Source organism: Limulus polyphemus, unplaced genomic scaffold (assembly GCF_000517525.1).
Source record: "Limulus polyphemus unplaced genomic scaffold, Limulus_polyphemus-2.1.2 Scaffold1017, whole genome shotgun sequence".
In the NCBI taxonomy this organism is placed as follows: domain Eukaryota; kingdom Metazoa; phylum Arthropoda; class Merostomata; order Xiphosura; family Limulidae; genus Limulus; species Limulus polyphemus.
This window is the reverse complement of record NW_013666627.1, coordinates 50687-76590: the sequence shown is the minus strand read 5'-3', so window position 1 is coordinate 76590 and position 25904 is coordinate 50687. Positions and strand designations below refer to the sequence as shown.

Genomic DNA, 25904 nt, shown 5'->3' with positions numbered 1-25904 from the left:
AAGTTAGTATGAGTTGGGGTTCACCTCCCTTGATTATGTATAATGAAGATGATCAACTTGTAGTTAAGTTAGGATTATAGGACACAACACTAGAACTTTTCTCTAACTTGAAAGGTGTGGTTGTAACTATTACTCTGTCTTTGTCTGCAGTTATATGATGAACAGTTAAGCCACTTTCCAAAAGCAGTACTGGTTGTATGAACACAGATTTTACTTGTACTCTTATGTTTGCTAATTTTCCATTGCAGTTTGTGCTTAAAATGTTTCTCTGTATATCATTTCCAAACCTGTCGTATTGCAGATATTTACAAGTTTATGTTAGACATCAAGCATAGTTGTACACCACAACAGTAACACATTACTTTTCTAACTAATTTTCACATAGTAATGGTGTTCCTGAATTCTGAAGCTTTTGACTATATTAAAGTCATCATCAGGCAAAATAATTTAATTTCAAAATAAGCATAATATAACAGACATAAACTTATGGCTCACAATATAAATAGTAGTGGTGTCTGTTAACTCTGGTGCTTTCAATTTTACTAGTCATCAAGCAAATTAACTAATTTGAAAATAAGCTGTAGTTTATGTAGCTTAAATGTAAATTTAAGCATTATTACATTTTTATTTGTGAATTAGAATAAATAATTATTACAAAATGACAAAATATCAATACTAAAATATTATCAGTTAAAAATTTATTGAAATTGTTAGATATATTATTTTTACAAACATTTTGAAATCTACTATGCAGGTGTACATTTGACACATGAAACCTACTCACCAGTTGTGATAGGATTGAGTAAGTGGTGTCACTGAATTCTGAAGATTTTTAACTCAGTAATCATCATCAAGCAAAATAACTAAAATAACTTAATTTCAAAATAAGTATACATTGGCATGGAAATAACTTTAGGGCTTACAATTTAAGCTCCACAATTCAGTAACATCACTACAGTACCCTTTGCGTTAGGCACCTATGACATACATTTATTTTCACATACATGTACAAATTACATTTCTAAATGATTTTTCACATACTGTATACTTTCTCTAGGTTACTTCCACATGTTCGTATATATTACCTTTTTAAAGCAATTTCAGATTAACTTACATATAACTTTACAAGCCATTTTCACACAAATGTACATATTAACTTACTAAAGGATTTTCACATTACTGTACCTACATCTTGAAATCAACAGCTGGCAATTGAAAAATTCCTGTTAATTCTGTTAGCATACTTAATAATTTAATTTGATCCAAAAGTTTGTTTTCAGGCAAAAATTGACATATAACTGTTAATAAAATGTGTTTTTAATTAAAACCTCCAACCTATATACAATTTTTTTAAAGTTAGTCTTAAAATCATATCATGAACAAGTTATCTGTGTGCATCAGAACCACGTGTTTAGGTAAAACCATTAAAAAATGAATTTTTTCCGTAGCTTCTTTTTCTTCACAATAATCAGAAAACTGGAAAGTTATTACAGTAAAAGCTTTATCATGTGGCATCTGCTAGACCTGAGCAGTGTCAGATAGGTTAAAATTCCAGTAATGAAAGCATTTCCCTTACAGTATTTTACAGGAAACATTTTCAACACCTTGTTTATGTTCTAAAGTACAGTATTTCTACATCATCTATAAGAATAATATATGTTGTGAAAAACCTTAAACTGTATAAAATCTTTCATAAGTATAACATTTTAAGTACAATATATTGGCAGCTAACAACTGAAGATTGCCAGTGAAAAAAAGAGAATAAACAAAGCCACAATGACACCACAAAGCAGCAGCATCAGTTAACTACAGTCACAAATTTACAAGAAGCTTTGGAAGTATTTCAAGATAATCCAGATGGAATTGTAATGAATGTCAGTTCCTACAATGAGCGTTTGTATTTGGAGATATTGAAATTTCTGGTTACAGGAGCTTTCCAGATGTAAAGATGCTGGATAACAAAGACTTTACTGTTTCAGACTTTTAGTCACACAAATTGTATATTGTACATTCACTTCCATATACAGTAGCTTTGGAAGCCTTAATTGTTTCCTGTTGTTCAAAAATAGTTTAGCTCATAGTGCTCAGATAATAACAATTTAGGTGGTATAAACATTATGAGGTTTCCTTGTGTAACTGGTACACATCTTCATAAATTTCACCTTTCAATATAGGCTGTATTATCTATATGAGCTTTTAAACAACATTACATTACCACAATATGTTTTAGGACAATACCACATATACATTGACATGAATGGTGAATCTACATCTTCAACCAAGAGTGCAAAAGCAACTGTTATTTCAAAAAGTACAATATTAAGATAATAACACAGTTAAAGTTTATTATATTACTCTTTAAGGAAGAAAATTTTTTGAGTTTGAAAATTTGATACGAAGGCAGTTAAACATGTAGTTTCATACATAAAAGGCACAGGTACCATTAAGGAACACAATATGTCACGAGCATTAGATATTATAATTAAACAAAACAGTCACACCAAAAGCATAAACTTCCCCCAAAATACTCGCTGAACTATTTTGACACAAAAATGTATACAGATGTAAGGTCTATCATAACAGCTTCTTAATAACATTACATCACCATAATATGTTTTAGGGCAATACCATGTTTAAGTGGACATGAATAGTGAATTTATATCTTCAACCAATAGTGTAATAACAGTTACCATTGAAATGATGTTTTTGCCTTTAGAAGCATACAGTTGAATGTAAATACAAGATAATTTACATGTAAAATTAGAATGCCACTGGAACACTATTTGCATTAGAAAATATGATAACAAATTACTTATGGGCAAAGAAAAAATTTCATTTTATGTTTTTTCACTATCAAATGTCAAAAATTGGCAAAGGTTATAAGCAAAGCTACATGGGAATTGGAGATTGTACAAATGCAAAAACCACCTTCAAAAAGCAAGTAAAAAAAAGAAAGTGAAGTGAGGAAGAACTTGACAACATGGAAGAAGAGGGTGGCAAATGGACCAGCATCAATAAATACTCTGCTTGCAGTGATAAAATTAAATAAATGGATGATCTATGAACATGAAAATAGGTTACTCTTGGAGAAAAACCTATCCATTACCCATCTTGCAAGGGACTGAACAAAAGCCACATGTGAAGATATAGATTTGGATCATCAAGATGAATGAACGTCCATGGCTGACATAAAAAGGGACTCCTTATACTAAAAAGATAAGAGGCTCCAGGATCACAAGGAGGCAGAGGAGCATAAATTGTGACTGAGCTGGAACAAAAAGGGGCAATGAAAGGAAGCTAGAAAGGGCTGCTGTGAAATACAGACAACTCTCTGGGACACAGAAAGAAGGTGAACCAATCCAGACACAAAAGGAATATAGTCAGAGCCAAAGAATATGGAACTTGTGAACCAAAAAGTAGAATTATCGATAAGAAGACCCCCCAGAGTGGAAACAAAAGCAGTAAAACATCAGGGGGATGCAAAGAATACTCTGTCAGAAGGATTCAGTTCATGAGAGATAGCCATTTTGCCACTAAATTCAAAGCTCCTAAAACAATGAAGGTCAAAAACTAGATGTTCTGTCACAAGTCCAAAAGTTGAGCTTAAGAACCAGAAAGCAGAGGCCTCAAGAGTGAGTACCTCCTTTTCAGCTGATGTACGAGACAACAATGGAATTGTCAAAATAGAACAAATCAGAATGTCCAGACAACTGTAAAAAAATGTGGTGGCAGGCTTATAGAGGTACACAAAACTCAAGGACACAGATGTGGAAGGACCACTCTCCAGGCAACTGAACATTAGAAATGGTGAAGGTATCCAGAATCACAACCCACCCAGCTATAAAAGCATCTGTGAAGGGGTGTAAGTCTGGCAGGGTAGGAAAAGATAGATGCTTAGAGTTGTGTGGAAATACTTGTGCCACCACAACAGTAGCAGGTAGACAGACGGAAGTAGAGAAACAAGAGTAGACAGCTTATGGCAGGGTAAATTTCACTGATTGCCAGAAACCGTTAATGGACACATCCAAAGAAAAAAGAAATGAGAGAGGCCTGAGACCTTGAAACAGACAAAATCTAAGGTATAGGAAGAAAAGAAACCTTTTAAAACCAAAAGCTCCATATCTCAGAAATGTAGAGGAGAAGAATGAGCCCAACCAGCACATGAGGTGGTTAAGATTCTCAAAGGAATCAGATACTGAATTGGAGTCAAAACTAACTCAGAAGTCTGACCAGTCAACCCAAAAGAGCAAATTCCTGAAGAAAAATGGAGGTCACAACTGATGATGCTACCCTAGACAGAGCTAGGAAATACCAAATGTTCATACCGTGATGAAAACACAAACTCAATGAGTGTATTTGCCATGTAAAAGCCCTCAAGACTTAGTTGAAAACACAAAGGTGTGAGCTCTGAAAAAAAAAAGTTCCTGAGAGTAAACGTGTATGACCCAAAGGTTTCCTACAAATTGTGTCCACAGATGAACAAAGTGTAAGAGTGAAGATTCCCATGAGACAAAAATTGAGGGGTAGTTGCAGAAATAACTGATCACCAAGTCCCATGATGTGAGAAGGGAAACCAGGAAGTAGTCACAGGATGAGGAACTCCACATAAAAATATCTGCATAAATGAAGGGAAAAAACATAGTTCCCTTAGTAAAAATTGAGGGAGTCTAACTTCAAAAAATGAGGTAACCCAAGGAAGAAAATCTCTGAAACAAAGAAAGTAAACAAGGCTACAGTTGAAGAAGAAAACAGGGTAGCATGAAGAACAGATTAGTGTGACCTTCCTCAGTAAAGTTGTCAGAGTGGCAATGCAAAGCCTCTGAAGGAAAGGGTAAAAAGCTCAGAAGGCGAGTAATCAAAGCATGAAGATAAGTAGACTGAATGGAAGAGAGAGAAAAAGTAAAAAAAAGAAGAAAATATCCAAATGTCCATAATAAGGGGTGTTGCAAAATAAATTACACTTTTTTCCCCAAGAGCATAACAAAGTAAAATAAGATTTTAATTCAATCCAAAAATCAATATTGCTTGATTAGACCACCATTGTTCTCATGCACAAGTTTTAATTGATTTGCAAATGATTTCAGCAATGCAACAAACATGTCTGGTTTTGCAGCTGTCTCTGTGAGCACATCAGTGAGAACACGAATCAAAGTTTCACAGTTGTGTCTCTCGCATTTGGGCAAAGTTACCAACATTTCTTCTGTGTATTGTCGAACAAAAGCTTCAACATTTTTGGCGGGATTTAAATCTAGAGAGTTTCCGATCCACATTCCAACACTTTTTCACGGGCCACTCTTTCAAATTCAACCATTCTGAAATTTTTGAGGCATTAATTGGATTTTTCAAATCTGGCATTGAAATGTGTCAATTAGAAGACTTGAATTCTTGGAGCATATCTGTGACTAGTTTCTGAGTCATCCTGAAGGCAGCACATGTGACATGAACTTGAATTTTAGTGAGCACCATGATTCAAAAGTTTTCTCAAAAAATGAAATTCGAGGAGTCAAACACCCAAGAGTATGTTGAAATGACGTTTTCTCACGAGTGATGATATTTGCAGTCCCACCACGTTCATCATTACTTCGGGGGAAAAAGTGATTTATTTTGCAACACCCCTTACTTAGGCTTTGACCATTTTTGTATTGAAAAAATTGGGAGTAATTATCAAAACTCAAACACCGGGTTAATGCTGATGTGGAATATTCCTATCAAATAAATCATATCCCACACTGTAGAACATATGCCCCAAAACCTCATAGTATGATTAAGAGAAAATACCAAATTAATGTAAGAGAAGATAATAATTTGTATCAGAAGCTGTGACTGAAATCAATTTCAAAAATCTATATCTTTCTTTTTCAAAATCAAGGAAATGAAGTTAAGAAGATAACACTTCAAATACTAAGTAACATAATACATGCTAAAATTCCATAATACTTAATGAAAAGGTAACACTACTGAACACTGCACTGTCAAGGAAAAGAAAGAGCTTTTGTTACACAAAAAGTACTCAAATGGAGTACTTTACATGGAGAGGTATAGTCTAATGCTAATTAGATCATCAACTAATCAAAATTAGGATTTCTGATGATTACTATTCTTGATTATTCCCTAGTATCCAAGTTATTGAAGCATTGCCATTATGATTGTTTGTTGTTAAGCACAAAGCTACACAATGAGCACCAATATCCAGTTTGTAGTATTAAAAGCTGTTGGTTTTTGTTTTTATAAGTTAACTCAAATGAGAATAATCAATTTTTCTACAATCTCATGAAAATAATCAATTACCTCAATGAAATTGATTAATGAGCCCAATAATTAATGAATTAGCAAATTCCATTAATTGCCCAGCTCTAAATACAATGTAAATATGTTTTGTACTACTTCATTACAGTATAGTTGGCTATTTATCTTATCTATTTATTAATATACTACGTATCAGGTGACCAAATATCCCAGTTATACCAGGACAGTCCCATTTTTGGTAGTTTGTCCCAGTGTCCTGAGAAAGGTTGTCAGGATGCACAAAACATCCCGGTTTTATGATAAAGAAATCAAACAGTCAATCATATCAAATCACAAATGCAATATGCCTACTTGAGTTGCATATTGTTGTAACATACTCTCCTGCTGCAAACTTTCTCAAAAGTTCCATCTGTACATGGTGAGAAACCCAAGCTTATGCAGATTTGTTAATTAGTAGAACTGTAATAAGACCTATAGCAGTTGGTGGATGTGCAGTGGGTGGTTAAATTTTAGGAACTGTTCTCCAAGATATTTTTATTCATGAAAATGTTTATCCTATCATAGCATCAAAATGCCAAAAAGAAAGTTTTTTTATATACTTTGAAAGCAGACTTTCCTTTTTTAAAGGCAAATGAGTTGGATAAAAAAAAGTTGAGTGCACTATTTGCAATGTGGTGTTTTCAAAAGTATACAGTGGCAGATCCCATATTATAGATACAGTGCCCAGAAAAATTACAATGACCATTTTGAAATTAGGGATAAGGACTGGGCTGTCCCAGTTTCTTGGTTTTGAATATCTGGTTACCTACCTATATATTATTATAAAAAATATATTTATTGTACTACTGAATTTTGTAGTCACTAAATTACCTTATAGTTTCAAGTTACCTTATTTATTATTGATATTATATATATTGTACCAGTGAATTTTAGTATAGGTAGTTAGGTACCATATTTATTTATTAATATTTAATGTATTACTATGTTAATGTATATTGTACTCCTGAGTATATCTGTTGTAAAGAAAAATGACTTTATTTACATTGTGATCCAAATAAAATGTAAAATGATAGCTTTGTATTCTATCAATAGGGAAAGTTGGTTTATATAAATTTCTGGGTGATCATTCATGACTGTATTTATAACAAAGCATTTGTATGTGCATAATATGATCAATGATAAAACAGCCTGTAGCTGTATATATCTGTATGTTTGTCATAATGTGAGCCATCATTAGTGACAGACTCAACTGTTATAATTTCCCTAGTCTTTTTAAATACATTTAAGAATGAATTTTAGTGGTAATAAAAATATTTTCACTCATTCTTCATCCTTAAGTCACCTACATATACAAGAGAGAATAAAAAATACATGTAATCTTAGCATTTACTGTCACAAACCCAGAATTAATTTATTTGTACATTTTCTTAAATCATTACAAAACTACAGTCTTTACCAAGAGTGACAACTCCTGGTTAGATTAGCCACTTGGAACCACTCATATAACTGTACAAATTACTCTTCTAACCTTTCACCTGACTGTAGTCATTATCACTGAAAGCTAACTGAGATAAAAGGTTACAATATTTAGTTTAGTACATCACAATCTAATTTTATTCTGTCAAGTAATTCATACTCATAGAATTGGTCTATGGTAAAATAAATTTGTAGTTACTAGGATGCGTAATAGGCTTTCATTTCAAACACAGTTCTTAATTTTTCTATAAGCATGAAAAAAAAAAAGAACTACTTAGTTGAATGAGAAACCTATAAGCATAAAACACTACCAAAGCCAACTATGGATCAAGAGTAATTACAATGAAATGCTCTTACATATATTTCTAAAGAATTTGCAACTACAACAATTACTTCAGATTCTACCACACCATACCTCACAGAATCTAAGTAAAGAAGTTATAATAAATAAACTGGCAAACAATTAACAAAAATTATCATTGCTCTGAATGATGAATGGTAGAACTAGGTGATTTAATCGACCAACTAATATAACTGATTACCTATGAGCAGCAATTGCATTGATTAGTCAAATAAACTAATCAATTAAACAAAATGAGGGTTTCTGAATATTACTATTTTTATTTTTCCAACTGTCCAAGGAATCAAAGTATTGCCATTATATTTGTTTGTTATTAAGCACAAAGCTACATAATTGGGGTACTAAAACCTAATTTTAGCATTATTATATTTATTTTTTCAAGTTTGTTCTGGTGATTTGGGGAAGGAATGGAGATCACAATCTGAGGGTCTTAGGTTCACTGCCACTAATTTGAACTGCTAGCTAGAAAGATGGCAAATGGCTGGCAGCACTCATCAAATGCTCTTAGGCTTCTTTAGTGTTAAATAAAGTGTAAATTTACTGGTTATATACAATGCATTATGTCTCTAAGTTATTACTGCATAACTGTATTCTTTAACCCTTTTGTCATAGGCATTTTCTTCTGCACATGTCACGAGGTTTTACTGAGTTACATTCAAAATTTAATTAAACTACTTTGTTATCATTGTATACAAATAAACCTGGGAAAAATATGTAGTTAATGAACTAAATGTTAGTAGTATGTAACTTTTACATTCTTAATTTTATAAGGTAAAAAATATTAAATTCCCCTTAATATGAAAATTGCAACATTTTCTTTCTAGGCATCCCCTGTTCTGTAATTTATTTATCACCCCTCCATGAAATATGACATTTAATGTAAATTATTCATTATAATGTGGTCATGGCTCAGGCAAAGCATAATTTTTATAGCCTTCAATCTCTTTTGGTTACAGAATCATCAAATAGAAAATCAGCCCCCTTTTGCCACACCCACCTGTCACATGCTCTCTTTTAGAAATTGCCAATAGTTCTCTCAGACATTTAATAATATTTTAAAACCAATAGAAAGTCAAGATATTAATCAATCAAATGATGTATTATATCACATTGTTTTCTGTCATTGCATTGTCGGTTTCTCTTGGAGTTTCACTTTTAATCCATGGGAAACACATCATCGAGCTTAGCTGAATTTCTAATGACACTTGTTGCACAGTTAGAAAGCCAGAAAAATTGTGATAGTTACAGGATATATTATGCTTTTTGCATGTTATTATTCTGTGCTCTTCAGAGCATTATTTAGTTAAATAAAAGATTATATAGTGTTGTACTACCATTAGTTTAAAAAAGTAGGGTTAAGTGTCATCGAAAGTGGACAGCAAAAAAAAAAAGAAAAAAAAAGAACACCCAGGTAAGAAGTACTTTATTCCTTGTATTTCATGTGTATTCTTTATTTATTATTAAAAAAGTAACTAAAATATAAAAATTGGAAATGTTTTAGGTTAGATAAGGTAAAACAAAAGAATAATAAAATAAGTTTAGGTACACTCTCAAGTAGCCCGTGCATTATATAATTTGATAACAGGTAATTGAGATGTATTTAGTTTTTTTTTATGGTTACAAGGTCAGCCCAATTGACCAACCTTGTATAGAGTTAGGCTAGAGAAAATAACAGATAAAATATAGTTTTACTGAAAAAAAAGAATGTTTGAAGTTTATTTAGGTCTTAGAGATTACACAAAGGAAATTTGAGATTTTTGAGACAAAGAAAAGTAATTTTAATCTTAAGATGCAAATGATGTTGCACTCAGACTAGTCCAAAACAAAGACACGGTATATTCACAGATAAATCTTTAGTAAAAGTACTTCATTAACAAATCTGACTTTTTTATGTACAAAAACTTGTAATGTTTACTAAAAGAGTCCCAATTTTGTTAAGATACATGTATTGTATTAAAAGTTACAGTATGGAATCTATAACATATACAAAACAGTTATGAACTCAGTCAATTTGATGGACCTCGTAGCGAGAGAGTTATTGTTGAATAAGCAGATATGAATCTAAGGAAGAGGTCCAGGGGATCCTGACATCCTATTAATTTTTGTTCAGATGTGGATCTAGGAAAGGTCAGCCCCTCTTCATTTTTTTCAGAAATTAACAAAAAATAGTAAGATGTCCTTAAACTACCATATAGTTTCAAAAAGAAATATTAGATGTCAGCATTTTTATCTCATTATGCTATTAGTTTATTATTATTACATTATTATTTTAGGTTTTCTGAAATCAATAAAACTGAAGCCTACAGCAATCCAGTCATGGTATCAACCAGTAACTGATTATTTCACAGCTAACAGATAGTTTTCACTGATGTCACAACATCTAGGGTTTTCTCAAATCAAGCACCACCTTCTTGTGGATTTAGCTCAAACAACTGCAACAGCCAAGTAAAGGACTGTTTGATTACACACTTAATAGTGTGGTTTCAGTATTTAATACTATATTTTCTTATGGTAAAATAATTAAAAACTGCAATAAATTGATTAACCCTCTCAGTATTTGCTCTGTTGATGTGACCAAGCTCATAACTCCAAAGTAACCATTAGAGTTAACAAACTATAGCTTTTAATATGTTTTGTGTATATTCATGAAGTGTGGCAAGCTTTCACTAAACATTACAAGTCTTTTGTACTCTAAAAATCAGATTTTTTTAATTAAATATTTTAACTAAAAAATTTTTCATGAATGTTTGGAGTCAGAGTGTTGACTATTCCAAGTGCAAAATGATTTTCATAAGAAATAAATTTAAATAACCCTTTTTTCTTTCTAGAATGATTGAAAATGATAATTGGATGCTTAAATTGTTTATCCTAAATAGCTTAAAGCTCTTGTAAATGTATATACTGTTTATACTTTATTTTATTTCAATATAATAATCCTACCATATGAGTTGTGAAACACTCAGGAAATGTGTAGCTCACATTATCATATCGAATAACGTAATGCATGAGCAGCTTACGAGCCTTTAAATCTTATCTTAAGATTGTCGAACTGAAGACTGCAATATAAATTTTTCAAACTGAAGATAAAATAGAAAATGATATAATAAAACACAGCATATCATAGCTTAAAACCTTGGCTTTCTATTGGTTATAAATAATGTAGTATAAAACATCAGAAAGAACTATTGGCAACTACTGAAAAAGAGGATTTGACAGGTGGGTGTGGAAGTGGGTCTGTACTTACATCTTTCAAAGACACAGAAGCATCATTGATCTTCCAAGTAGAATTATTTTCTGTGATTTCCCTGGTTATTACCCAGTTTCTTCCATCAGGATTAAATCTGTATACACAAAAAACAACTAAAATAAAATATGTGGTCAGTGGATTCCACCAGCCTTGTAACCATAAAGTAACCATGACTTTTTATACTATAACTTTCAGTAAATATTACAAGTCTTTTGTACACAATAAAATAAGATTTTTAAATTATTTTTACTAAAGGCTTATCCATGAATATATTGAATCAGAGTATTGACTGTTATGAGTGTAAAGTGATTTTCATATTAAGATTAAAAAACTTTTGTTCATCTGAAAATTTTCAAATTTCATTTGCATAACTTGTAAAAACCTATTAAATAAATAGCAATTTTTTGTTTAGTTAAACTAAACTTCATATTTGATTTCATATTTTCTCAACCTTAACTCTATACACACTCAGTCGATTTCACTGACCTTGTAACAACCATAAAAATACGAAATAAATCTAAATTACCTTTTTATTCTTTCTAGAATGACAGCAGATTGTAACAGAAAACTATAATTGTTTACCATAAATAGCTTAAGGCTCATAATAATCTACATATGTTTATACTTAATTTTATTGTTTTACTGCCGTTTGAACCATGGAATTAAAAATCCTGCCATACAAGTAGTAAATCATTCAGTGAAAGCATAGGTCAAGTTACCATGCTGAATGATGTAGCACGAGTTACTCGCAAACATACCTCATGGAGTTTTTATTATTATTATTATTATTATCTTATCTAACCTAATAAATGTCTAAAATTTGACATTTTAATTCTTTTATAACAATACATAAAAATATATCAGAAAAACAAAAATATAGTACCTACATTGGATGTCTTGTTTTTTGCTGTCAGCTGTCGATGAAATTGAAGCCTACTTTTTTATAACAATGGTACTAGTACACTAAATTATTTCTATTTACTTAAATAATGCACCTAAAAATAAAACTCACAATACAAATAATGTCCTATAACAATTATAATTCAACTGGTTCTTTAACTAACACAAGAGGGATTAAAATAATTCCCTTAGCTACTTGATCTGAACACCACAAGATAAAATTTCAAACTGAAAAAAAATTAAAAACACATGTACTGAAAACAATGTTGCATTTATATATCATTCAGTAGATTAAAACTTTGCCTTTCTACCCTGTATAAATGATATAGCATAAAGCATAAGAGAGAATCATTGACAATTTTTGAAAGACAGGATGTGACAGGTGGGAGTACCAAGTGGGTCTGGTTTTCTTGTTTTTGAAGGTTATAAATATTAGACTTCACCATAGTAATATCTATATTATAATGAGTAATTTATATTAAATTCCATACTTCAGATAGGGGCAATAAATAAATTTCAGTAGAAAGACCTAGAGAACAAATGTCATGGTTGTCATATTAGGGCAGATTAAGGATTAATTTAAATATTTTCTTATAAAATTAAGAAATCATAACTTACATAATATTAAAAGTTGATTTACTAACTACATTTAATGCCAAGTTTATTCATATACATTAATAATGTAGTAGTTTAATTAACTTTTTAACATGATCCTGTAAAAGATCATTAGATGCACACTTTCACCTACCCACAGAAAGATGGTTAATCTAGAAATAAAAAAAAACTTCTCAGCTCTATCAAGTTTGACAAATAATGTTTTCCATTACAGTAATTTACACAATTTATAAGACAGAACCATATAACTGTGTGCTTCATTTATTCCAAGACTTTAAATAATATAAATCATTTTGATTGCTAAAAACTTCTGGTGTCACTGGTCTTATTTTTGTGGAAGTAGTAATTGGTGTGTGTGTATATATTTTCTTTTAACTGAGATTTTATACAAGAGATGTTTCTGTTCTCTGTCAAAACCTAAAGCAGAGAAGAGGCAGCCAAACTGACAGAAGGGTGAAATCAGAATGCCCCAAGTTAACTCTAAGAAGTCCCTGGTTAAATGTGGAGTGCTGTCTCACACTTCAACAAGCTTTAAGCTTTGGCCACCCACTCATGTACACCAAGTGAGTTCAAAAATGCCATAGGAAATCCACTATGAAAAGACTATCAACTGCAGAGAATGATGAGACTCACTGATGTATACCAAACTGCAGAAATCAGTATCAACCAACTCTGAGGCCTTACATGTGTGGACCCTTTAACTCCATCAGCACGGGCTCAGTCAATTGGATACTACTAACTTTAATATAGTACGTATATCTTCACAAAATTTGGCAGACTTTCAGTAAATATTTTAAGTCTTTCATATACAAAAAATCATTAACAAAAAAAAAGATTTGTCCATGAATATATCGAGTATTATTTTTTTACTAGTCAAAGTAATTTTCATGTTAAGATTAAAAATACTTTTCTTCATCTCAAAAATCTCAAATTTCATTTGCACAATCTCAAAAACCTCCTAGATATATTTCAAATGTTTTTTTCCAGTAAAACTTTATATTTTATCTGTAATTCTCTGTACCCTAACTCTATAAAAGGTTGGTTAATTTGTAACATGAAGCTACATTCATTTATCCTACGTAGCTTTACACTTGTAACACTATACATCTATTTATACTTAAATTTTATTGTTTTATTGCCCTATGAACCATATCTGACTACTATTTGTGCCATTATAAGCTGTAAATCACTTGGGGAATGTGGAGCTCATGTTACGCTATCGAATTACATTACCCAAGCCTCATGAAACATTTTTATTATATTATTATTATTATTAGTTATTTTACCTAATCTAATCTTAACTAACCTAAAGAGATCCCTAATTTTATGTTTTAGTTACTTTTATAATAATAAATTAAGAATAAACATGAAAAAACAGAAATAAAGTACCTACCCAAATCTTTTTTTTGCTGTTGACTGTGATGACACTTAACCCTACTTTTTTATACTAACAGTAGTAATGCACTAAATAATTTTTATTTAACTAAATAATTCACTAAAGAACATAGAATAATAACATGCAAAAAGCAGACAATTTCCCCTAACTACCACAATTTTTCTGGCTTTCTAACTATGTGACAAGAGCCATTACAAATTCACCCAAGATAGTAATTATCTTTCCTGTGGGAAAGAAGCTTGTACTAACTGAGAAACTGACAATTTTCTGATCAGAAAACAAAGTAATATAATATGCCATTTGACAGACGAAAACCTTGGCATGTGACAAGTGGGTGTTGCAGAAGGGGTCTGTTACTCTATTTGATGGCTCAGTAACCAAACAAGATAGAAGACTATAAAAATTATGGTTTGTCTGAACAATGACGATTTTATAGTGAGTAATTTACATTAAATTTCACACTTTTGGAGGGATAGTGAATAAAATAAAGAAGAGAGGATGCCTAGTGAAAATATTTCATATTTCTCACACTAGGGAAATTCAGGATTTTTTCAAATATTGCCTTTTAAAATTAAGAACTTAAAACTTATATAGTATTAAAATATGGATTATTAGCTACAATTTTACGCTATACTAATTGGTATAACATAAACAAAAAGTAGTTTAAATAAAATGTGAATGTAAGTCTCTAAAACCTCATGACATGTGCAGTAAAGAATGGCCCGGGGCAAGAGGGTTAGTAGCACCAAAAGGGAAAAGCAATGGACCAATTATTTTTCTAAACTTGATCCTAACCATCAGATGCTAACTGATGGAAACTATGTTACCAAAACTAGTCGGTTGTAACTGATAATAAAGAGTTTATGTTGCATTGTGAAAAAAATGTCACTTTTATGTTTTTTACTCTTAATGGTCATATAATTCTTGTACTTTGGTAATCCGAACTTTAGGGGAGTATATTATTCTTCCAGCATGGCCACAGTGATAATTGTTCTTACAATATACATAACCGAGTTTCAACTTAGCAGGCATACCTCCCAACAGATTAAATGCAAAAAAAAGGCTAAATATTGGAGAATCTAGCTGAAAATATATGGATAAATATATGTCAATTGTCTCAAACACAAAGCAGATAAAGTACACATTACTAAAAAAACTTACCTTTATATACAGATGTTCTTATAATTAATAATGTTTGGATGACTTACTCAGTTACACATTGTCATGAGTACAGTAGAAAAGTGATGGCAAAATGTCAAAAAAAAGGGGCATATATTTGGACCCTGGGTTACATGGAGAAACTTGGGGGATTGCACGGATTCTCCTTCAGTAGAGGTCAAAGCAAACACACAAATTCTCTTCAGTCTTCAGGTACATTCTCCATCTGATACAGCTTCCTCTCCTTTGTGATGAATTCTAACTCCTAGTCTAACACTACATTTCAATTTCTCAGCTAAGCCACCTGAAAATTCTTACTATGCTTCCCCTTTTTTTTTCAGTTCTGTACAAGCAAAACATCTGCATCTGTACCTCTCCAAAGAATACTTGATAATTAACACTTTTAATATGGGCTCGGTCCATTTGACTGACCACGTGATCTCTTTGTACTCATTTAAAGTCTTTATAGATTTAATACTTATAACTCTCAATATCGTGTGTACATCTTCACGAAAATTTGGCAGTCTTTTAGTTAACATTACAAGTCTTTCACAAACAAAAAATAATATTTTTAGTGAAGTATTTTTAATAAAATAAAATAAAGTTTTGTCCATGTATTTGTTTTGAATAGTCTGTGTGCAATGTAATTTTCATGTTAAAATTTCAAATACTTTTCCTCATCTCAAAAATCTCAAATTTCCTTTGTGTAATCTCTAAAACCTCCTAAATACATTTCAAACGTTTTTTTTCAGTAAAACTTAATAGTTTATCTGTTACTTTCTCTACCCTATCTCAGAATGGGATCAGTCAATATGACCAACCTCGTAACTACTAAAAAAAAATTTAAATAAACCTAAATTAACCTTTTTTTCTTACTAGAATGACTTCAAATTGTAACCTGAAACTACATTCGTCTATCCTAAGTAGCTCTAAGTTCGTAAAATTATACATCTATTTATAATCAAATTTTATTGTTTATTGCCTTTTGAACCACGTCTAACTACTACCCTCGCCATTACAAGTTCTAAATCACTTGGGGAACGTGCATCTCACATTACGCTATTGAATTACATTACCCACGAGCTGCTCGCGAGCTTGCCTCATGAACCATTTAATTATATTATTATTATTATTACATATTTTACCTAATTAGTGTAATTTATTTGTTTTCAAACTTGCTGTTACAAACCAATATAAGGAAGCATAATTGTAGAGGTACAATTTCATGCATCACAAGCCCTAGAATACTTAAAATAATTCAAAAATTCAGAACATTTTATTTAAACTGATTTAATCAATGGAATGCTAAAATAGATTTCCAATCATCAAAAGAAAAAGAAAGCTTTTACAAAATTGTTATATATTAACCATATGAAAATAAAACTGATCAATTTGACAAAACTTGCAAATGTGAAGCCATACATACTATAGCTCTGAATTTACCAAATGTATCTATGAAATTTGGCAGTATTCGATAAACATTGCAAATAAGTCTGTTATACACAAAAACACAAATTTTCTAATAAAATATTTCTACAATAGATTGGTCTGTGAATTTCTAAATCCTTTATGGAGACAGTCTAAGTGAAACATGATTTTCATGCCAAGAACAGAGATACTTCTTTTCATCTTACTTGTACATGAAATCATGTTTTTTTGGTTAAACTTTATATTTTCTCTCTTAATTTCTCTACTCTAACATTTACTGTATAAAAATCACCAATATGCAGTGAGATTAAGTTTAAAAACATGAGAGAAAATGAATGTTAACATTTTCCTACACTAAAAATGTATTTCCCATAGATACTTATTTTTCTTCTCACATAATAGCTTTCTCGACTTAACATGCCCTTTCTATGTTCAATTTTTGCTCACCACTAGCCTTGATACTCCCACCTACCCTCACCTGTTTATACATGGTATATAGTTGTGCTGTAGCATGCAAATACACATGTGACAACCCTTTATTGATAGGAGTGCCACATACAATTCTAGCACAACTGACTCCCTCTATACTGTAGAGGACTTTCATCGCTTCGCGATTAGACAAAAGAATGCACCAAGAGTGAGGAGGATAGGTGGGAAGTGTGAGAGGAGGTAACTATTTATCAGAAATACATTTTCACTATAGGGAAATGTTAACTTCCAATACAATATCTTACCACTTCTCACATAACAGCTAGAATCCCACATTGAAATGGTGAAGGGTCCAGTGCAAAAATTACCAAGATGACGATTCTTTGGAAGACACCCAAAGAGAACCTATGGAATGTGATACCTTAATGTTTAGGGTAACACCTGTAGGAGACCATACTCCATCTGTACCAGGTATACTCTTTGCCCATTGTAAAGATAGTGTAGCTAAGTTGGGTGGAAAGATGCATGTTCAATCTGTAAGTGAATGTACCAAATGGTCTACAATATCTAGGGCATGTCAGACTATGTTTAGTGGGTCAACTGCAGTCCAAAACCTGGTGGCATTGGATATTTTTCTTCCAGTCCACAGCTGGAGGAGGGTCCCAGCCTTCTTCACCTCAAGTTTAGGAATCAGAAGGGAAAATCAACTTCCGTTCTGACAACCAAGGCAGGTACATATATGCAGACCCAATAAACAACCAACACCAGGACTCCCGGGAATCCAACATCCAGGCAACAGCAGGAAGAGGAAATGCAAATGTGGCAGTTTAACTTCAGTCCAAAACCTGACAGTGTCAGGAATTTTTCATCCCAACTCTAGTAGGAGAAGGGCCCCTATCAACCATATGTGTGAGGACTTATGTTGGCCAGTCCTATGCCAATCCAACACCACACCACCCAGGAACAGATATCCAGGCACATCCAGGCAGCAGTAAAATGGGGAAAGCCAGCTGGAGAGGTGGACTGCATGTGGTGAATTTTTCCAGGCCAAAACCAGGTGGCAACCAAGATTTTTTTGTTCAGTTCACAGTAGGAGAAGAGTACTCGCCATCTTCACTCTCAGAATACCACTGCCCTACTATCAACTGAGTGGAATCAGTCCCACTCAGGAGAAAGCTTCCATGGTCCACCACCCCAATGGCTAGGAACTAGTAAGTGGTAAGGACTCCCATACTCTACAAGGAGGGGAGAATTCAGTGGAGAGTCCAGACAAATGCTACACTGTAAGGCAGTGCAATGGGTGCTCTTGAAAAAACTTATTTTGAAAAGCATACCAGTCCCGATTTATTCAACCATGATCAGAGGTATGGGCAGCAATTCCAACACTGCTTTATTCATGATAGTCCATCAGTTGGTATGGTCTGGTTCGGGCATTATTTATGAAGCAAAATACCACGAGGCAATCTTGAGCAGTCTTGTGGAACACCTATCTCTTCAGTGAGCATAGTAGATGTACAAGGCTGTATGTTATATATTTATGTTGATGTATACCTGGACAGACACCACTCACCACAGTGTGGGATCCAAGCAACAAGAAAAAGGCCACTGTAAATGTATGAAATGAAAAGAAAGAACTTACCCTTTCACAAATTAAATGAAGTGTGGAGGATGGTGAATGGAGGCAAATGATAATAACATGAGGAGGAGATGGCCAAATGACGAAAGTAGTGGGCTATAAAAGTGTGAGGTGTGGTCCTCATTCCAGTCTGTAGAATCTCCTCCAATGGGTGATGGAAGTGGCCAGCCAGGGATAGGGGGATAATGAATTTGGTGGGAGGAGATATGGAAAATGTGATGGAAATCCTCAAATAATGAGGTATAACCAACCCAAATAAGTTTGCATATCCAACAGGAGAAAGGTCACTGTTTATTTGAGCATTTCATATTCTCCAATAAGCCTTGATGAGTGTCTTAATTTGAGTCTCACAAAAAATTCATGTAGATATCAAATATGCATGTTAGAACACAAAAATATATTCAAGCACTAAAACACAATGTCCCAAAACTACTATAATTTATCCAGCTTTCTACAAAAGGTATAAATAGGTTTAAAAAATTTGTCACTGTTCAGAACACCATATCTGAGCAACACAAACCTAGCAATACTCATTAACTCAAAGATAATTGAAAGAAAACTGAATATAGAATTGTACGATTTAGGTAGAGGAGAATCTGCTCTTTCTATTGATTATAAGAATGTATATCAACTATTTAAAGTTGATTAGTAAACAATCTTGAAAGTCACACAGAAAGGAGAGGGACTTCTTTGGTGGATTGGACAAACTTATTAATATCTAAGCAAATACAGAGGGAGGGAGGGAGGTTTAAATTTCAGATCCTTGCTTGTAATTTTGTATAGCTTGTGCTCTGTTTAGTTGGAACTGCAGAAACCTATTTTAGAGGTTAAAACTTAAACATTATAAAATTTTGATTATAAGCTATGTTTTCATGTTGTTTAATTAAATTTTGAAAGTTACACTGTAAAAGATAATGATGTGCCCACTTTGTCCTGGTCATACAGCAAAGTTTACAGTATTCCCATAAGATCCAAAAGGCTCTTGAGGAGAATTATAGATTTACAGAATTGAGGAAAACAAAAGACAGCTGTACCTTTCACAAACTTTTCATTAATTACTACCATGGTTTCTCCCAGAAAAGTATTGTCAGATAAAGACTGAAACAGCTTGTAAACAAGTATAAGTATGCTTAACCAGAAAAAGAAAAAACAGCTGTAAAACTGAAACAAGTGGGATAAGAAGTGAGGAGAAGCTTAATTTGATATTGTCATTGAAAACTTTGTCTTGATTTCTTTTTAGACTTCTATTTATTTCAAAGATTTCCAGGTTATCTATTTTTTTATTTTTTTCACAAACATGTAATATTTTGCATTTAGTGGGATAAAATTGGTGTTCTGTTTCCATAAAATTTTACAAAAACGTTTCATCCATCTTCCGAATTTCCATCTTGTTTTATCCCAAGAGTTCTGTCTGTCCTATATATACAGTATTGTAGTCTTAATACATTAATTAATAAACACCACAGTGGCTGTGTTTCTAAATCTTAGATTTTTTGCTTGTAATCATGTATAGTTTGTGTTTTTGTTTAGTTAGAAACTGAAGTGACCTATTTTAGAAGTTAGAAACTTTTGAAGTGGAGAAATCACCTCAGATGCATCATGTGACAGAAAGAGAGAAATGGAAAAAATGGACCTAACTTTTGCAACCCATCTTATGGAAACAAAACACCAATTTCATCCATAAAAACTGCAAATGTTTATATGTTTGTGAAAAATGTTAATAGTTGGAAATCTTAGAAATAAATAGAAATCTAAAAATAAACTCCAAAAAAGTTCTCACAACAATACCAACTTAAGCACCTCCCCACTTCTCACTCCACTTTCCTCAAGGAGATTGTCAAAATTTCCAACCAGTTTTTCATTTAAGCATATTTATACCTGTTTGCAAGCTGTTTCAGACTGTACATGATGATACCTTTATGGATGAAATCACGATAATAATAAATAACATATTTGTGAAACATACAATTGTCTTTGTTTTCCTCAACTCTGTAATTATGGAGCTTCATCAAATACCAACAGTCTCAAGTATTAATTGCATATTATTTTACAAATTTATCTCCATTATCTATTAAGACTTTTCACTTTCAAAATAATTATGCAAATTTGTTACATATACATTACAATCATGCATCATATACTCAAATACTTTCCTTTTGTGAAGATGATCACTCATTGTAATATTAATTCTATTTTTCAGATACACAATAAAATATTTCTAGGTGTAAAAATACAACATTATACTTACAATTCAATTGTGGTGGATGCTTTATTACAACCATGTTTAATGTAATCTACAACATGATTGGCTCGTCCAATGACACTAGTTTTCCCTCCAAGCCCAAGGCAAATTGCACACACAATAGTAGACTTCCCTGTCCCATTTGGACCAATGATGAGATTGAGATGAGGACCAGGTGATAATTCAACAGAATCATAAGTCCTGAAAATAATATACACTAACTATCAATACTGAAAAATTTAGCTAAAAAGGATAACTGCAGATTTTTATATGCTTTTAAACATTTTTACTGTACCTTCCAGGGTATCTACATATATATTTTCCAAAAATATTATCTTATAATAATTTTGATATTTAACTGAAATCAAATTCCATTTCAGAGAAAAGTATCCAATATTGTATCACTTTCATTATTTATAACAGGGTTAAAACACTATAACAAAGGTTAGAGATGGGCAAATTAATCAAAGTTAGTGTTTCCAAATAGTATTGTTTTTGATCATTCCAATAATTAATTAATTGTAATTTCAATTAATCAATTAATGTCACAAAAATGCAACTAATCAAAGGAAAGGCAATTGGCTAATGGTACCCAATGCCAAATCCCTGACTACTCGTGTTAAATATAGGTTATCTAATCACTGTTACTCATTTTGAAGTGCTGATGAACCATTTGCAGCATTTTGAGGTATTTTTACAACATTTTCAAATGCTTCAAGAAATGAGAAATACAATTTCATAAAATTCTATGTCTAATATATATACATGCAGTATGAAGAAAAGTTGGGCACATCTAATAAATGCATACAAGGAGTTACACAATGATGCTTGACCAAGAAAGAAAATGTGTATATCAAGTATAACTAAGATGCATTCCAGGTAGTATAGAGAATCAACTGTTCACATTATCTATAGACCGATGCCACAGCAGCAAAAAGAAAGTTTATATCAACTTCACTATAGACTGGACACAGCTTCCATTAAAGGAATTAGCAAGGAAATCAGAGACTATGGGGAGGGGGGGGGAGGAATTTGATCTAAAGAGGATGAGGAAAAATACATGCGAAAAGGCTGCCAATTTACCATTTTACCATCTTCAATCATAATCAATTGTTGAATTAGTTTTGGTTTTAATTCCAAAAATTAGTGACTTGTGTACTCCACTCTCAACTGTAAATCTGGAGTTTAAATAAATCTATTGTTAAACTGGATTAAGTTGAACTCCAAATGACTAGCCTATACAGTGGTCCACGTTTTTACAATGGGTGCAGTCTTCCAGGATTTTGGGAGTAACTAATGACAGGTTGGTTAGAGTAAAGAAAATAGTAGAAGTAAGTCAGTTTATGTACTATAAATAGTGTAAATAGACTTAAGTAATAAATAACTAACAAGGCTAGCATAGACACTACTACAGATGAGGGGGTATGACCATGAGATGATAGAAAGGCTGGCACACAGTTTTAAGCTGCAGCAGATCAACTTGCACAAGTAGGTCCATGCAGCAATACGCACTTAACAGATGTGATACCACTGTTCCACAGTAAATTCAATGATGATATCAAAAGTTTTATAGATTCATTAAATGAAGCTACTAGAATTTCAGGGTGAGCTAATGCTCAAAAGGCAATTATTTTGAGACTGAGAACAGTAAGGGAAGCACATTACATTAGGGCTTATGAGGAAATTTGAAAAACTGCAGATTTCCAGTAATTAACATGTAGGTTAGTAAAATAAGACAGAAAGTGTGAAACACCAAACAAATCTGACACAGATACATAGCTTGATTCAGCACAGAGAAGAGTCAGTCAGAGTTTTTGGGCATAAGCTACAAGCACTAGGTACCAGATTTAGCAGAGCTTACAAACATCCTAACGAGCTGATGATACATGATACTATGAAGTCAGATTATGAACGAGATTAAATCAAAAACATAAGTGCAGAAATGTAAATGAAGCAAACATGCCTGAAGCAACTTTACTGGATCTGATTGAAGTGGCTACACAAGAAAAGCTACATGAAAGACAGACATATAAGTCTCAGAACTGTACTATAAATATAGACCTTTCAAGATGGGTCACAGGTGAAAGGCCATGTCATCTCATTTGTTGATTCTAATTCAAAATTTTATTGAAATACTATTTCATGAATTTATGTCATAAAGTTTGGTATCAAACTGTAGATTATAATTCAAATGTTAGAACTATACATTGCTCAATTTGTCAATTTAAAAACAAAAATCAATGTTTATCTGTGTTTTTTTAATATTTACGGGTCACATGGTATGCTGAATGCAGAACTGGTTCAAATTAGATGTTTATGAAGTCAAAATACTAAGTCTATAATTTCATACGAATTAGAAACTCAAATTACAGATATTGACAAGTTAGAATATAAAATAAGAAGCTCTTACCTTTCTATTTCTAAGATATTGCTCATGTAATAAATCAAACACAATGGCACTCCACTCACCTCTTTCCATTTTTTTGGAAACACTCCCTTATATACACTTACTTCTATATATATATGACATGAATAACCAATCAGAAGCTCAGAATGTCCCCCTAATGGTTTTCTCAGCCTTCGTAATGTTCCTTCCACCATTTGTTTTCTTTTGAACCAAGATTTCAATGAGGTAGGTTGCGTCGTAAGTCTGCTCAAAATTTCATATTTTTTTAGACTAAAATACATCTTTGTTACTAAGCTTGATAAATTATAGTTGAATTCTATGGTATTCAGATAGTAACTTATGATTTTTTAGTTATTCAAACGTAAATATAAAACCTAAAAAAATATTTTGTTTCATATCCTCCATGTGCAAAATTTTTAAAGGCTTAGCAACCTACGTCAAGCAGCAACCGAGTACAAAGGTTGTAACTAAACGAGTTAATTGTTTGCTTTACTTCTTTATTTACTGTTCAATGTTTTAGGAAAAATAACTTTAAGGACTTATTTCTAAATAGTAATAATCTATATACATATATAATGTATAATAATTGAAATGTGTCTGTATTTTACAAAATACTAGTCTACTAAAACATAGCCAAAAGTACAGATCAAAGGTCACCTTTATGTTATTTGATATGGTAACATGAGTGCACGTAAGCCGCATCATTGTAACTTCTGTATGGATGAAAATTAATAAATATATATAAATGTATAATGTTATGAACTTTTTAAGCTTTGTCATCTAAACATTTATGTTTTTGTGTTATAATTTGTGTCCATTCTAGAATGAAAAAGGCATAATTTGTTTATTTCCTAATTTTTTATTGTGGTTGCAAGATCAGTCAAATTTACCGAACCCATACAGAGATTAATTACTGAAAATAACAGATAAAATATAAAGCTTTTTCTTAAAGAATGTTTGATAGCTATCCGGACATTGTAAAGATTTTGCATGTGAAATTCTTAAATTTTCTGTTGCATAAAAGTATTTTTTATCTTAAAATTAAAATTACTTTACATGATAGATAGGCAAGATGTGAAAAGAAAAAAAAGGCATGAGAGAAACATTGCTTTACAAACCTTAAGACTTAATAAAAAAAATTAGATATTTTGCATATGAAAGCACTGTAATGTTTACTGATAAACTGCCAAATTTCGTTAACATTTGCATACTAAATAAAAATTTATAGCATAAAAAGTATAACAAGTACAAAATCGTTGACGTCACTCCTAGGTACCGAGCCCAGGTTGAATGAGTTAAACAAAGGACTTTTAGTAGGAACAGAATAAAAATAAAAATTACATATTTTTTCTGAAACCAAATACCACCAAAAAAAATCAATATAAACCTAAATTACCTTTTTTTTCTTTCTAGAATGATTTCAAATTGTTACATGAAACTATGTTTATCCTAAGTAGCTCTAATTTCATAACAGTATACATTTCTTTATAATTAAAATTTATTGTTTCATTGCTCTTTGAACTGTGTCTAACTACTATCAGCACCATTATAAGTTGTCAATCAGTCGGAGAATGTGTAGGTCACATTATGCTATTGAATTACATTACCCATGAGCTACTCGTATGCATGCCTCGTGAACCATTTTAATTATATTACTATTATTACTTATTTTACCTAATCTAGTCTTAAATAACTTAAAAAGATCCATATTTTCAGATTTTAGTTACTTTTATAATAATAAATAAAAAATTAATATGAAAAACATGAAATAAAGTACTTACCTAATCTTTTTTTTTTCTTGTTGTTATGGTTTAGAAGAGAGTTCACCCTAATTTTTTATACCATAAATAGTAATGCACTTAATAACTTTTATATAATTAAATAATGTGCCAAAGAATATACACGAAAACATGCAAAGATGTAGACAAATTCACTTCTAAAACTTTTTCTGGTTTTCTAACTATGAGAAATAGCTGTTATACATTCATCCAAGCTAGTCATTAACTTTCCCAAAGAAACAATGTTGGCACTCTGAGTGAAGTTGATATCTAACTGTTCAGAACATAATGTTATACAATATGTCATTTGATAGATGAAAACCTTGACTTTCTATTGGTTATAGGTAATATATAATAAAACATAAGAGAGAACTATCAACAAATTGTGAAAGAGAGGATGTGACAGGTGGGTGTGACAGGAGGGGTCTGATTTTCTGTTTGATAGCTCTGTAACCCAACACAATTTTAGGCTATAGGAATTATGGTGGAAATTCCGGATTTTTTTAAATATCTACTTCAAAAATATATACTATAAAAATAGGTATTATTAGCTAAGATTTTATGCTATTCTAATCGGTATAACAT

General features: G+C 31.8%; 1 protein-coding gene across 5 annotated transcripts in view; it reads right to left on the bottom strand.

Moving 5' to 3' along the window:
• The window catches only part of LOC106461715 (structural maintenance of chromosomes protein 5-like), a 326380-nt gene that overhangs the window by 267194 nt on the left and 33282 nt on the right, over positions 1–25904 (bottom strand). For all 5 annotated transcript variants that reach the window (XM_022388747.1, XM_022388745.1, XM_022388743.1 and 2 more), the window contains exons 2-3: positions 21141–21335; positions 11328–11424 (exon numbers count right to left, since the gene is read on the bottom strand). In XM_022388747.1, the coding sequence (XP_022244455.1) occupies positions 11328–11424; positions 21141–21335 (292 nt within the window). The remainder of the gene's footprint in view (positions 1–11327; positions 11425–21140; positions 21336–25904) is intronic.